At 40.3% G+C, this 14,569-nt stretch overlaps 2 protein-coding genes and 1 pseudogene across 4 annotated transcripts; 1 reads left to right on the top strand and 2 right to left on the bottom strand.

Moving 5' to 3' along the window:
* Positions 1–713: 713 nt before the first annotated feature.
* LOC148087949 (uncharacterized) lies at positions 714–5,029 on the bottom strand (annotated as a pseudogene). The gene is made up of 9 exons (XR_015711413.1): positions 4,369–5,029; positions 4,208–4,303; positions 3,940–4,037; positions 3,728–3,816; positions 3,473–3,651; positions 1,684–1,806; positions 1,335–1,497; positions 1,091–1,210; positions 714–1,022 (listed from the first exon to the last, which is right to left on the bottom strand). The product of XR_015711413.1 is annotated as an uncharacterized LOC148087949 (transcript).
* alkbh2 (alkB homolog 2, alpha-ketoglutarate dependent dioxygenase) lies at positions 3,293–7,011 on the top strand. The gene is made up of 7 exons (XM_087779197.1): positions 3,293–3,369; positions 3,487–3,623; positions 4,236–4,327; positions 4,401–4,602; positions 5,941–6,207; positions 6,273–6,471; positions 6,579–7,011. The coding sequence occupies exons 1-7, from the start codon at positions 3,293–3,295 to the stop codon at positions 6,892–6,894; spliced, it is 1,290 nt and encodes a 429-aa protein (XP_087635323.1). The 3' UTR covers positions 6,895–7,011.
* A 923-nt stretch (positions 7,012–7,934) lies between these two features.
* Positions 7,935–13,713, bottom strand: usp30 (ubiquitin specific peptidase 30). Of its 2 annotated transcripts, none has more exons than XM_087793100.1 (13): positions 13,388–13,713; positions 12,309–12,418; positions 12,073–12,246; positions 11,903–12,006; positions 10,769–10,867; positions 10,350–10,389; positions 10,173–10,267; positions 10,046–10,105; positions 9,881–9,967; positions 9,625–9,705; positions 8,880–9,099; positions 8,705–8,810; positions 7,935–8,648 (listed from the first exon to the last, which is right to left on the bottom strand). In XM_087793100.1, exons 1-13 carry the CDS (start codon positions 13,438–13,440, stop codon positions 8,399–8,401), a joined length of 1,479 nt encoding a protein of 492 aa, XP_087649226.1. In that variant the 5' UTR covers positions 13,441–13,713; the 3' UTR covers positions 7,935–8,398. The 2 variants fall into 2 exon arrangements, with proteins under 2 accessions (XP_087649226.1, XP_087649231.1); XM_087793105.1 differs by lacking the exon at positions 13,388–13,713 and adding an exon at positions 13,000–13,170.
* Positions 13,714–14,569: the final 856 nt, after the last annotated feature.

Genomic DNA, 14,569 nt, shown 5'->3' with positions numbered 1-14,569 from the left:
AACTGCGTCATTCCATCTGCGACTTTTCTCTGTATCATGACGGACAGCTGGTCTGGACCTAAATGTTAAGTTGTTTTTTCTCTGCTAACGATTTGGTTCTTTTTCCAGGCATGTGCATTAAAGATGTCCTGCCTCTTTATTTACAGTGTTATGTTTAGTTTAGTTCGCCTCACAGATTCATTTATATCCTCGTTATTCTGCTCGCAGTGAAGTTGTTTAGGTTGTTTTGTTTTGTTTATTCCACTTTTTTAGGTGTGAGCTACAGTTGTGTTATTAAATCTTGTGTCATTATTTCCTGTGATTCATTTTGTTTTCGATTGAAGTAGTGCCTATAATGGTTATTACTTTCACGTCAATGTGTGGTTTTGTTCTAACTACTAATATGTTAGTTTTCCATTTATTTGTATTATAATTACTTACTTTGTGTTTTGAGTTTAATTAATTTGTGTGCAATCCTTGGTTTGTTATGTCGTTGTTACATGATTATTTCCAGCCTACTTATTAATTCACTGCTGGTTTTAATCTCACTGTTTTGATGACTCAATAAACAATAATATATTTTTAGGTAAAATAAATAATCACCACACTGTCAAGAACAAAGCAAAAATTATTATAATATAGTTCAATATGAATTCTTCCAATACTATCCTGGGCTGTAGTGACTACATGAATGAAGTGAGAACAGAATGAATGAATAAATGAGAAACGAGAAACCATGTTTGAAATGTTTATTTATTATTATTTAACATTATATTAGCAATTTCTTTGTAAACACTTTAGTAAATTAATAAATCCACATGTAGCTTTTAAAAGGGTTTGACATTTGAATGCAGCATTTAAAGGTTTTATACAGTTTTAAACAGTCACGCTGTGTTGATCAGTTGGTGTCGTGTCATTTGTCTGCACCATAGAGTCTGTTCACTTCAGCTTCCTGTGGCGCCGTGTTGTCAGCTTCACTTCCTCACAGAAGCGAGGTAGGCATACCAGAAAAAGGCCACGGCGTTGGCAAACAGAACTCGAAACTAAAAAGAGAAGAATGGAACAATTAGAAAACTGCAAAGTTACAGAGTCACCTTAGAAAATCAAACACCTGGACAGGTACAAAGTTGACATTGACGAACTGGAAGGGAGTCCAAACTTTCCAGTTCATCTTCAACGCTGTCCAGTACGTTCTTCTCATCTTCTTCTCAAACTCATCCCATCCTTTCGCCTGTTTTTAGAACATCGTTACCATTGGGGTTAACAAATCATAACCGTTTTACCAATAAAGTTCTAAGCCTTGATTGACAGCGACGACTCTGGCTTTTATTACCGATCGCCGAAGGGTCACTCACCTCCAAGATGTTCATCACACAGAAGAAGATCAGCAAGAACCCCGGTGCAAAAACGAAGCGGTCCAGCATGAGACGTTTGAGGAGACAGTAGGGGTCCGTGCTGGGGATCCACGTCTCCATCAGCTGGTAGAAGATGTGACTAAGCGGACCTGTGACGAGTAGCCTGCAGGAGGACAGTGTTGACTTCTGAGAAGGTTCATATCAAACATCATGTTGAATATGAGGGAGGAACAGTCAACCAAAACTTTATTATTACTTTTTTTTTTAACAGATCTTACATTACGTTTCTCGCTATTGTCCTGCAGAAAAGAAGGCAGGTGTGACCCCTGGTAAACCCTCAAAATCTCACCCGTAAATTGCGTAACGCGCTGGTCCGACTGCGTCCAACTTGCTGACCACTGCTCCATTTTTGGCCTTTTTTCTGGACTCCAAATACTGTGAAACGACATTTGCCAGCGCTGAGATGACAGCACTGAAGACAGACAGAATTATTATCATGCAGCATTATTTTATTATTTCACTTTAAACAGTGGTCAGTGTGGCGGAGGATCCGGGGGGTCAACGTTTAAGGGGAGGATTTTAAAAGTGATCTGATTGGCTGCCACTGGTCAGCTGACTATTTAACTTTTACTGGTGAAAAATAAATGAATATCAACTTCAAGTTGTTTTTTTGAAGCGTGACAACCTTCAGGTGGACTCAAGGGGGAACAAGTATCACCTGCAGAAACTCACCTGGTTACAGATTTGGTGAGGATCGGATAAGTCTTGAGGAGGAACAGGTACTGGTGCAGCAGACGCAGCTGCGGAGATCTCCCCTGGACTGGTAAACTTTGGACAGGCATCTCTTCTCAAAACCACAAGCACACTAACTTTTAACCCAAAACAAACACAGTTAAAAACAACTCCTCCGAACGCTTCCGGGTGACGTCATCGCGCCACATGGTGTTGACACGCCCCCTCCGCGAAATCCGGGGTAAACAATGTTTAGCAAAGCAAACGTTGAATACATGAATCATTTTTTTATTTTATTAGTTCATTGTGTTTCCACCTCAAATATTAATTCCTCGGGGAAACTATAATTCCCTTTAGTTGTGACTTAAATAATTAATTGTAATTAATTTTCTATTACATTGTTAAACTATGTATATATACACAAGTGTTTATCTGTGTTATTTGTATTACCATCTCTTTCCCCTTTTCAAATATTAAGTTAACAACCGTTTGTTGATGTGTGTCTGATATTTCTTTATCCTTGAAACTTAAATAAGTTTAAAAAACAAAAAGTGATGCTTCTTTAAATATAAAGTTTCTTTTAGTGGATAATTACAATGTTAAAGTAGTTTCGGTATCGACATTGCATGTTCGGTGTACCTTATTCATAAAAGCCAGATTTTAAAAAAACAAAACAGTATCCGCCTCTGAATTCTTACAGGAGGTCAAGGTTTTGATCCTCGTCCACCTGATCAACAGCCCTCTTTGCTCAGAGATAGCTGGTCGTGTGGAGTCCATCGCCATGGCAACCAGCCTTTTTTATTAACAATGAGATAGTTCACTTTCCAAGACCACCAACTTCAAACACACATCTGTTTATGCATAATCTTTATCCAAGGTCTTTGAGCTCTATGGAGTTATCACTATATTCTGAATAGAAAGTTTCTCAGCTCACCTGGAAATCTTCTTAAATTATATTCTTAAAAATAAATGTTAACCTTAAAAACTTAACTCAAATGTGGTGCAAAAATAGAACACCTTTAATGTTCTTAAGACAGAGCAAAAAAACAATGAACATATCTACAAGAAGCTGAGCACGACAACATATATATATATATACACACAGAACTTAAACGTATAAAGTCATTCAGCACTAAAACTAGAACACAAAACGTGACGCTTTAAAGAGACGTCCAGTCCACAGGGGACTTCCCAGACTCCTCCAGCCGCTTGTTGGCCTCGGAGAAATGTTTGCAGCCGAAGAATCCCCGGTGAGCCGAGAGGGGAGAAGGATGGACGGCCTGCAGCACGTGGTGGCTCTTCTGTAAACAAGGTGAGACGACTCTAAAGCAACCGTTTCCCATTTGAGTGGAAGAAAAAAAGAAAAAAAAATGATCCGGACAATAATCCAAGTCTCTGGGACTTACTCTGTTTATCGCAGCTCCTTTCTTCTGGGCGTAAGCGCCCCACAACATGAAGACCAGGCCCTCCCGGTTGCTGCTGAGCCACCGCACCACCGCGTCAGTGAACGTCTCCCAGCCTTTGTCTTTGTGGGAGTTGGCCTGATGTGCTCGGACGGTCAGCACAGCGTTCAGGAGCAACACACCTGATCAGATCGAGAGAGAGTCAACGCCTGTGTTAAAGAGAAGATACGACCCAGGCCGTCGTGCCTTTGAAAGCACCTTGTTTGGCCCATCCGGTCAGATCTCCGTGCTTCGGGTGCCGAAATCCTTCGATGTCGGAGGTCAGTTCTTTGTACATGTTCTCCAAACTAGAAGAAACAAAGAGTCGTCATTCTCCCTTCATCGCTACGGCGGACATTTTTTTGTCATTTACGTTTGACATTTATTGATTTTAAAATTCAAGTTACACAAGAGTGAAAACCCTTGGTTACCTGGGTGGAGGAGGCACCGGCTTCTTTACACTGAAGCACAGTCCATGAGCTTGATTGGGTCCATGGTATGGGTCCTGACCCAGGATCACCACCTTAATCTGTAAACAATCTTCTTTAATCATTCGTGTATTTTCTATTAGATATTCGTGGTTCACAACAGGGCTAAACTGTAAAAGGATTAGGAATATCTCAATATTAAAAATAACTTTCCCCAGACAGTAATGTGTTAAGAATGTCATCATAGCTTGTGTGACACAGGTGCACTCACATCTCTGACGTGACACATCTGGGTCCAGGTGAACACGTGTTCTGCAGGTGGATAAACGGTGTGTCGGCTCCGCTCGTCACTTACAAACTGCATCAGCTGAGCAAACAAACAACAAACCACGTGAGTGAACAGCAAACTTTAAAGATCACCCATAACCTTACTCTGGTGAAATACGGTTTCCCAAATTCTGCAGACAGCGCGTCTCTCCAGCTCTCTCCGACCCCCGGGGGCGTCTGACCGGAAGTCAGTTTCTCCAGCGCGGCTTTCTTGTTGCGGGAAATCTGGTCCAGTTCTTTCGGGGACAGCGGCTCCTCCTGCGGGCTCGACGGCTCCGGGGCCTTGCGTTTCCTCTGCATTATCCGAGTATGTTTGCCAGAGTGGAGAAGAAGTGAAACGTGAGTCAATGGCCGTCGAAAGTCATGAAATCTGGACGTCAACAACATCCTCGCAAGAAGCGTGGCGACGGCAGTGAACGCAGCACGACTGTGTGGCGTTCAAGAACAGCGATGCAGAGCACGACTAAATAAGGAAATATTAAGTTAAATCAAAACCAATAAGGAGAAAATAGCAGTAAACGTGTAAATCGAGTCCAATAAAAACATTTAAAAACAGCATAAATGTATATGAACATTTTCAAAGGGCCTTTATTGTGAAAGTACACAGGATATCATGAAACTTCCTGAGTCTATTCTTCATGTAAGGTAAGGTAGAACTTTATTGATCCCTCAGGAGGTATACATCAATTTCAGTCATGCCAAACTTTTTTTTTTCCTATACAAACATATAAAAACAGCATACATTTTATATTACGGAGTATTTGTTTCAGAAATACGGCTTTAAAGTGTTGTTATAATCGCTTACCGCATCTTTGCCAACCTTTTTTTCGACAGGTGAGAAAAAGGAGTTGATCGTCTTCTGTCCAATCATTTCGATTCTATTTTTTATTTTTACTATTACGTCTAAATAAACTGTCTAACGGTTACGAGGCTCACTGTGCCTGCAGAAGCCGCCAACCTATTACGCGCCAAATTTTAAACGGAAGCTGTCATATGTTAATGAGCTGTGACGCGTTCAAAACCTCCAGAGTCTAAAGACGTATTTGCGACATTGTTTATTTATGTTTGTCCGCTTTATTTGAGCCTTAAATGGATATGAGAAGCGTTTAACCAGAGGGAAAAGTGAGTGGCGATCATTTGGAAGTTTGAACTTTAAACAGAATTTGTTATTTTAGCTAGTTGGCTTATTTTTATGCACGCTGGAATAAAAACACTAAACCACGTGTTCATGTTTATGAGGGCTGTTGTTCATAAAGATCTCTCATCTAAATAACGCCACATCTTTTGTTTAGATCCCTAAATTCTATAATCAGGATTAAATAGTTGAAGAGATTATGGTCATTGGTTTAAAAAAAGACACATTTATACGCCAATAAACTGGACAGCCACACTCAAACTATTCAAATAACTAAAAGTTTATTCTTGAACCCTTAAGCATAAGTGGAGAGAGTCATACACTCCCTCGATCGCATTGGTTTATCAGATTCCTCTAAAAGAAACTATTTATAGTAACTTGAAGCTTACTGAGAATTTTCAGGTGTGTCTAGTTGACGCTTCGTCACTCTATTGTATCTTAAATCATAAATTTAGCATCATATCTACCACAAAAAGTTGATGCAGGTCACTCAAGATCTCGTCCACTCTTTATGTGATCTTACCTAATCCCAAATCTTCCAGGCAAAGGATGTGAAGAACCTCAGAAAATGGAAGTCTCTTCGAGGAAAAAGTCTTCTCAACAAAGATTCCAGGACAAGATTCACCTTGAAAGACATGAGAGGATGAAGCAGCAGGAGGAGGATGAGGGGTCTTCAGAGTTCGCCGACCCTGTTCCCTGGCAGAAGATAGAAGCCGAGAGTCTGGACTGCGACTACGCTCTGCTCTTCTCCAAACAGGAAGCTGAGCAACTGTTCAGGCAGCTTGAAGAGCAGGTTATGTATGCGACAGGTAAAACATGTCATAAAAAAAAAAAAGTAATCTTCTGGTTATAAAAAAAAGTCAATTTTCTGCAGGGAAGGAGGCCAAGGTGCAAGTGTTTGGGAAGGTCTACAACATGCCCAGGAAGCAGGCCACATATGGAGATGCTGGTCTGGAGTACAAGTACTCTGGAGTCGCTCGTCTGGCCTGCCCGTGGATTCCTACTCTGGAATACATCCGGGATAAAGTCACCGAAACAACCGGACAGACCTTTAATTTTGTCTTGGTCAACAGGTGAGACAAGGAGACACCTGGAGTGGTGTATTTATCCATCATTCCTGCGCCACATTTGTCTCAAGCTCTCCATCATTACCTTTGAGTCACATGATCCTGTCCTGCAGGTACAAAGACGGGCAGGACCACATGGGCGAGCACCGTGACGACGAGAAAGAGCTGGACCCTCGCTGTCCCATCGCCTCCGTGTCTTTCGGGGCGGCTCGAGATTTCGTCTTCCGTCACAGAGACGCTCGGGGAAAACGGGGCTCGCGTCGGATCGACCCGGTGAAGGTCAAGCTGGCTCCGGGAAGTCTGCTGCTCATGAACGCACCGACCAACACTTTCTGGTACCACAGTCTTCCAGTACGCAAGAGGGTAGTCTGTCCTCGCGTCAACCTGACCTTTCGACGCATTCTGGTTGACCAGAAGAAAGTTAAATAAATGTATATATATCATGTTTGTTCTTCAAACACCCCCTTTATAAAGGTTGGCTGTAAACCTGCTAAACCTGTTTAATTTGTTCTTGCTCTTATGAATGTTTGCCTCGTGTACATTCATGGTGACTCAATATTATTTTGTAAATAAAGAAAAGGAATGTGAAAAATGTCTCTTAAGTATTTGACATCTGTGATTCTTCGTCAACACAGTTGTTAGTATGTACAAGATAGTTCAATTAAAGTATTAGCGTTGGCGTGATAAAGTTAAACATGCCAAAGTGGTTTGAAAATTAGATAGATAGATACGCTGTCTTCAATGATCTAAAGTGTGAGGTTCTCGGTGCAAAGAAAGAAAATGGAGAATCTTTGGAGTCCATGAGTGAACAGCGGTCCAACCACTTGACTAGCTAGCAAGCTAGCTTTGTTAACCAAGTTCTAAAGATGTCATGTTTGATTATTAGACTATCAGAGCTTTTTTGTGATGTTTAAACATTGGATATTATCAGTTTGAAAGTCATTATTGATGTTATATTTTTGATGAATATTGTTTATCAATTTCAGATGATTTATTAGCATTGTTGCACATTTGAAATCAGCTAGCTTTAGCAATTCTCAGCAATTCAGCTAAATCCGTATTTATTTTTGTTAAATAGCACGAAAATGGTTTTGTGATTCGTTTTTCTCATTTTACACTTTAATCTGCAGTTATACAAAAGAAAATATGTGGACCACCGAGCAAGAATTATCAAAGGTAAATTAATGCATGTTCTTTCTTGTCCACTTCAAATATCTGTCTGCACATCACTAGATATTTGTGAACATACACTTTTAAGTTGAGTTTTTTTTGTAGTCTGGAACATGGCGAGTTGTTGAAGATGACTGGGGGGGAAAGTATTTTTGTAACATGATAGTTTACCGTAGCATTTGTGTACGTTCAAGATTGTTCCAGACACGTACATCTACGTGTCATGTTTTGAAAGTGGTCTGTATGTGGACTACTGTCTATTAACTAAAAAGGAAATTTCAACATGATACACACCCAAACAATGTCTCATTTCTCCTTTAATTTTGACACCAACCGACGCCAAAAATCACAGACACGCCATTTTACATTTATATACACATTAGTGCAAAAGCAGGTTTTGCATCAGAACCTGCTTCAACATGACAAGAGGACGAGTGGCAGTCGTCAGTCAGACATAAAAATATAGAGTAACACACACAAGTCTTCTACCAAACGGTCTCACGTACAACATCGTTTGTGATCACGTTACATGTCGGGTTAGACGTTATGGCACTTGGATCTCACCTGGATGCAACGTTCACTTGAATAAGGGGGCTCATCATGATGTAACTCAAGTCTTCCTTCATCTCTCTCAGATTCACTATGATAGTCGTAATGATTTTGAGGAAAAAGGCATCAAAGTTCAACATGGCAGCATTCAATTTATTGTCCTGGTAATCCTTTTGTATCCATCATCCTTCAGACGCCATCAGAAGTTACGTCCTCATTCTGGCGCCAGAGCAGCGTTTGGTCTTTGGATCCGCTCATAAAAGAGCATGTAAGCGTTGGACGACAGAACCTCGTGCAGGCTAGCTTTGCGGACAGAGTCGTCCGACACCCAGAGCCAGTGGGAGGAGAGATGCGAAGGACTATGGAGGGGCGACGGGCTGCGCCGATAGGTGACGAAATGTCCCGAGTGCATGTCCCCGTGATGCACCAGCACTGCTGCCAGCTGGAAGAGGTACTCTGTGGACCTGCAGCAAAATAAAAATAAATAACAAATCTCTTGAACACACATGCTGTTCCTTACCTGTAATTGAAGGTCAGCGGAAACTGTTGATTGACAGGCGAGGGAAGAGAAAGAGATGAGAAGTTTCCATTGGAGAAGGGTTTGTTGTTGTTATGGTGCTTGGTATCTACAGAGACATGACGGCAGGATGAGTCGCAGCTTCAAAACATGTGCATCACCGAAGGTTGCGTAATACCTTCGCCGTTTGCTGCGGGCTTTTCTGTGTCGCTGTCCTCAGATCTGCTCGACGTGAGCAGAGAACTATTGAGAAGATGGCTTCTTCGCGAGGTTCCCTTGTGTTTGTAGCGGTCCATTGTCAGATACTCTGCGAACTGCACGTGCTCCTGTCTCTTGATCGGCGTCCCCTCATTGGACCAGGTCAGTCTCTGCAGGTGGATGCAAAGGCACTGAGGGAGCTGTGGAAATATTAGGCACAAAAATAAATTGTCAGTTTTAACACAACATAGGTATTTCTTGTCGAGTCGGTACAGAAGAAAAGAACAAAATAGGATAACACACAAAATAGGATGACAAAGTAATATTTAACCACCAAGTTGCCTGACAAGACACATGTAAAACCTGGAAAAACTTAAAGTTTGGTGATTTCCTCTTGGATATTTCTGTGAGTGATGGATATTTATTTAAGGTTACACTTGCTGCTGGTTGAAGGTTAATACCCCCATATTATAGCTCTAGAGGAGATTCACCAAAATGGAGAACTTGACTTCCTCTTCAAGGATAAAAACTTGTAAACAACTACTTCCAAAGAAACACAATCTTATGGATGCATTACCTACAATGCAATGTTTTTTTTTTTTTTATCATGTTTATGTTTCTGCTTGCAGAGTATAAACGGTTGAAAAAGTTTCAGCTAAAGACCAATGTTTGTTGGTTTTTTATCAAATGCGATCTTTGCGAATTAAACAGTCAAGAGTTCTTACTTTTCCCAACTTAAGCTGCTTCACAAACGTCGTCCTCTGGCCTTCTGGAACTTGTCCACTGACCATCGCCCCTCGTTGAAGCTGTCGGAGAAAAATCAGAACGTAACCAAAGAACTAACAAACCGTAATGCAAGGCTATCAACACAAGGTCATCCGACTTCAAAAGTCTAATCCACAAATGATTCCTCATCAACAATAAGTAACTGGTGTGGATTCATATTTAAAGCCTGTGAGGAAATGTTTAAACACAACAAACCCTGGTGCAATTATCACACGTCACTCCTCCGATGGTCTCCGAGGAGATGAAATGTTGCAGACACAGATCCAGAGAGATCGGTCGACCCTGTCAACAAACGAAGAAGACAAAATATAAAGATAACGTAGGTTGATGTTGATCCTGTGGCGACGACTAGGGACTCACCCATTGAGGAAGAGGAATGGACAAGGAAATACTTTCAAAGGAGTCGTATCGTACTGGACTCTAGAAGATGATGCACAATAAGTCCAACAGTAAACAAGTGCTCAGTCTGACAAAACCTCAAACTCACCTGCTGCTCACATCTCTTGCACGACATGTTGCTCGTCAGCCGGCCGTGAAACGGATGCTGGAATTTCCAAGAACTCAGTATAGGGTAGAGAGGTGCTGTCGAAGTCATTGATTTTTACAATATTGTCAGAAAATAATTCTTATCACATTCGATAATAATCACAGTTTGTCTTCTCACCTCGACTTCTGCAGGTCTTCTCATCCAGGACAGACGACGACTTCAACAGAGCACAGAGAAGAAGATGGTTAGTGGGAGAGGCTGCAAAAACAACCTTGCAAGTGACGTTTTGACACCTTTTTATTAATTGATCATGAACAATTAATGTTCATAATCTTAATGGCTGGACAACATGTCTACAAGGATCAGTGGACTTAAATCAAAATGTAAAACATTGATTAATCTAAAGTTTATTTTTGATCGTGTTGAACAATTGAATGCACCAATATTATTTATTCACTGGACAAAAAGTTAATTTTGTCAAAATATAAGTTTGCATTTATTGTTTAAGAATTACTGCTTCAATTGTGATTGACGGGTGTTTTAGTTCCCAGAGATTAGCTGGTATTATTCGTGAGCCGTGAAGGAACGTAACTTACCTCCAGTGACTGCACGTCAAACAAATGTGTGACTTTCGGTTGTCGATCCCGCTCTTCTTCCAGAGATGAAGTGAGGACGTGAAAGAGTTCATGGGCGTCCTTGAGAAGAATATTGGCAAAGATTATTACTTCGATCAGTCATTTGAGTGACATCTATTATCAGCTGTGCATGACAGACACTAAATAAGAGAAATTCATCTTTGATTGAGGTCATTTGTCAAAACCCGTTTATGGATAGTGAAGATATATCCTCAGATTGATCCACATATATGTACTCAATGAAGGGTTAAATTATATATCCTCATTTTATGTACTGAATTGTTAACATTGATAATGTTTTCTTCTATTCAGAGTTTTTAACAACTTGTTATTCCCAAAGAGCAGGGTTCAAAAGTTGAAGGCTCTAAGCATCTGTGCCTCAACTTTGTGTGAACCTTGGTGTGCGTTTCTGATACCATTGACAGAGACCTCTGTGTTACAATAGTTCCAAACTGTGAAAGTTAAACGTGTTGGAAGGAGGACGCAGCCATGTTGGCATCCTCTCCTTGTTGAGATAGGAAGCCAGAACAATCTTAAAAATGTTATGACCCAGAATTGATGGTCTACAGACCTGGTTCGAGATAACAAGTGTGAAGGAAGACTGAAGATTCATTGTTTAGGTCAGTGTTTAGGTCCAGGCATGAATACAACATCTGTTGTTCATAAAGGAGTCAGATTTTGCAAAACATCCTGTACCCCGAGTTTGTAATTGTATACTCAACTTACTTCACATGTTCGGGGAGGGTCTCAAGGTCTTTAAAAGAGGGGACATGCTAAGAAGTTTGGAGCAACTCTCTGGAAGGATCTGGTGGGTGAACCAGGATTTCTGACAGAGACTGTACTGAGCGCTCGAACTTCTGGTATTTCTGAATAATTTGCATTCTTTGTTAACTGTTGTATTTAAGGTCTTGTATGGCCTACCTTTGTAATCATTCTTTGCTATCAATAAATCCACTGTTTTAATTCTAAATTGTACTCTTCCTTGGATCAAAGGAATGAGCAGAACTTCATTAGACAGGAAAGAGGATTGAGTCCGCTTTAATAGAAACTAAGATATCATAAACATATCAATGATTTGTATTGCGTCTGACCAACCTGCTCTTCAAAAGAACTGATGTGCCAGCGGTAAAGCCTGAGAACATCCAACAAGCATCCAGCATCGATCACATCTTCCTCGCCAGGCTCATTGCTGGACAACGCTGTTGATACAAGGAGGATCAGCAACTGCTCTGACAGCTTTCACAGACAACTGCTGGTTTGCTTACCTTTGAGAAGCTGAAGAAGAGTTTGTGACAGAGGTTTTTCTTTACATGATTGAAATGTAGGTGAGCAGGAAACCTCCTCCAGCCACTTGATAAAGGAGGGACATGCTGCCAGTCCCTGAAGTAAAGAGTTGAGGAAGCAGGTGTTTCCCAGGTTCAACAGACCAGGGACCATACCTGGAAATAAACAAGGCTCCAGTTAGTGTCTTGAAAAGAATCTTCAGAAAAATTTGCCTTACCGCGTTTCTTCTTCCGTTGCTGGAGGACTGGACCCCACAAGACGTAGGCTCCTGCTGAGATGGCAGCAGCGATGCCGCCGATGACAACCCAGTTTTTCATCATCTTGCTTCTGCAACAAGTTAAACAAAAAAGTAAGTTACTAAAAAGGAAGTTTCTTTTATTCAGCGTGGCAGGAACATCTGGCTACAACAGCTGCTGGTTGAACTCTCTGCAACATTGATCGAACTGATTCAAATACAACCTCAGATTATGTGGTCAACTTAAGTAAGTAAGTTAGTAAGTAATTTTTATTTGTATAGTGCTTTTCCAGACCAGGGTCACAAAGCGCTTAAACAATCAAAACAATATTCAATAAAGTATATACTTTAAAGGGCAAGATAAAAACTGATAACACAACAGGAGTTCCAGAAAATCAAGGAAAAGCCTGAACAAATAAAAATGTCTTAAGATGTTTCTTGAAGGAGTCAGTAGATCCATCAAGCACAAATAGAGAGGAAGATCATTCCAAAGCTTAGTAGCAACAGCCTGGAAGGATTTCTCTCCTCTGGTCCTGAACCGTGTGCGTGGAACCATCAGTAGATTCTGATCCACAGACCTCAGAGCCCGAGCTGGGGTGTAAGTCTGGATAAGATCACTGATGTAAGGAGGAGTCTGACCATGAATAGATCAGGCTCAGTTTGACAGACTGACCTAAGTCAACCAAGTACTGACTCAACCCTGGAACCTTATAATCAGGAGCAATGACCAAAGTGTTTTCACTCAGCCATTGTTTGAGTTCTAGCAAACAATTGACTAAGCTGTAAAATGCACGTATAAGACACGATCGGTGTTAAAAATACAAAAAACTTGCAAAGTCTAAAGTAGAGTTTTTCTCTGACTGGTTCCACCAAATGTTTTGTCATTCTAATAGCTTTTTGTAATAAAGAGGGATCCAACAACAAAGGCGTAGTCAGGGTTCACCTTTAGACGTCAGTGGACTTTGAACTGTTGCTTCAAACAGATCAACACATGAGTGTCAACACAGACCTCAACAGTAAACAGGCTAACTTAGCATGTTGCTACTGTTTAACTTGCATACCTTAATATTCCTTTTGTTTTCCACATGCAACCGAGTTGAAATTGACCAAACATCTGTCTGGAGTCGAACTTTACATTCCTCTCTCGTCTCCACACTATTTAACAACAGACTCGGGGCTTCTCTTGTTGCTTCTGTTGCGTCGCCATGACCCGGTTCTCTTCAGTCCGGCTGAGCTAATAAAAGCTCACAGCTGCTGTTAGCCGAGCATAGAATATGGCGCTAGAGTTCCAAGAAAGTCTTCCCGAAGATTATCCGAGTATACCGTGCCAAACTCAGCATGTTTTCATGGCGGAACTCTGGAGTCGTCGGTGTTCCTCCACGGACATTTTCACCTCTTCTTCTCGTGTAAACGGTGTCGAGGGGAGACAAGTTTCAATCTCTGCTGCCATCTGCTGGATGCTAATGTGACTGGGGCTAGATGCGTTAATGCAGAAACATGTTATTAATATTAAAACGATTTTTCTATAAATATTCTCGTACAATGTTGTTATTCCAGAGTTCCCTCTTATCTTTAACAAATCTTATTAAGCATTACAATCATTAATCTAAAAAAAAGGCCTTTGTTTCCATTACCAAAATATATTTACCAAAATTCTTCAAAATGTGACCATATTATACATGTGATGTTAATGAAAATAATTGAAAAATCTAAACAAAGTTTGTATTTCAAAAATAAATAAAATTAAAGATTGAAACACAATCACAATAGCACACTAACAGGGCACTGTGTATTTTGTGCATGTTTTTTTTTTGTATTTTGTTTAAAGACATCTGGCTAATATTGTCCATTAATCTATGCTATTAATGAGATGTTTTGTATTATTTTGGTTGATTGTCAAGTCGGTCATAAATTAAATTGGAAGAGGTATTTGACTTGAATTAAACGTGTTGTTATTATTAACTGTTGGTTCAATAATGGTAGAAGTATACGATTAATGTCTTATTTAAATCCCCAATAAAAAAAAAAAATCAAAATTACGTACATGCAAATGAATAAACACTTTTCATTCTGTCATCCTGAAATAAAGATCTGCAGGTTTGACAAACGTATTAAAAGATACAAGAAAAATCAATTTGAGACTGAAATATGTCATTTGTCACAACCTTGGCATTACATTGAATATTTAATGAGTTTATTGTGTTTCATTATTTTTGAATTATTAATAAAACTATAGTTTTACT

This window comes from Callionymus lyra, chromosome 1, assembly GCF_982586985.1.
Source record: "Callionymus lyra chromosome 1, fCalLyr1.hap1.1, whole genome shotgun sequence".
Classification (NCBI taxonomy): Eukaryota; Metazoa; Chordata; class Actinopteri; order Syngnathiformes; family Callionymidae; genus Callionymus; species Callionymus lyra.
Note: the sequence above shows the minus strand (reverse complement) of the source record. Positions and strands in the feature narration are given on the sequence as shown.

What these genes read in the sequence shown, in the direction of transcription:
- usp30 (XM_087793100.1), bottom strand. Translation starts at nt 13,440, where the DNA reads ATGTTTGGTCAATTTCAACTCGGTTGCATGTGGAAAACAAAAGGAATA. An exon ending in GCAACGGAAGAAGAAACGCG is followed by an intron (nt 12,247 to 12,308) that starts GTAAGGCAAATT and finishes GTTTATTTCCAG; the next exon opens with GTATGGTCCCTGGTCTGTTG. An exon ending in AGCAGCTTAAGTTGGGAAAA is followed by an intron (nt 9,100 to 9,624) that starts GTAAGAACTCTT and finishes ATATTTCCACAG; the next exon opens with CTCCCTCAGTGCCTTTGCAT.
- alkbh2 (XM_087779197.1), top strand. Translation starts at nt 3,293, where the DNA reads ATGTTTGCAGCCGAAGAATCCCCGGTGAGCCGAGAGGGGAGAAGGATG. An exon ending in GAGTGGAGAAGAAGTGAAAC is followed by an intron (nt 4,603 to 5,940) that starts GTGAGTCAATGG and finishes CAAATCTTCCAG; the next exon opens with GCAAAGGATGTGAAGAACCT. An exon ending in AATTTTGTCTTGGTCAACAG is followed by an intron (nt 6,472 to 6,578) that starts GTGAGACAAGGA and finishes CCTGTCCTGCAG; the next exon opens with GTACAAAGACGGGCAGGACC.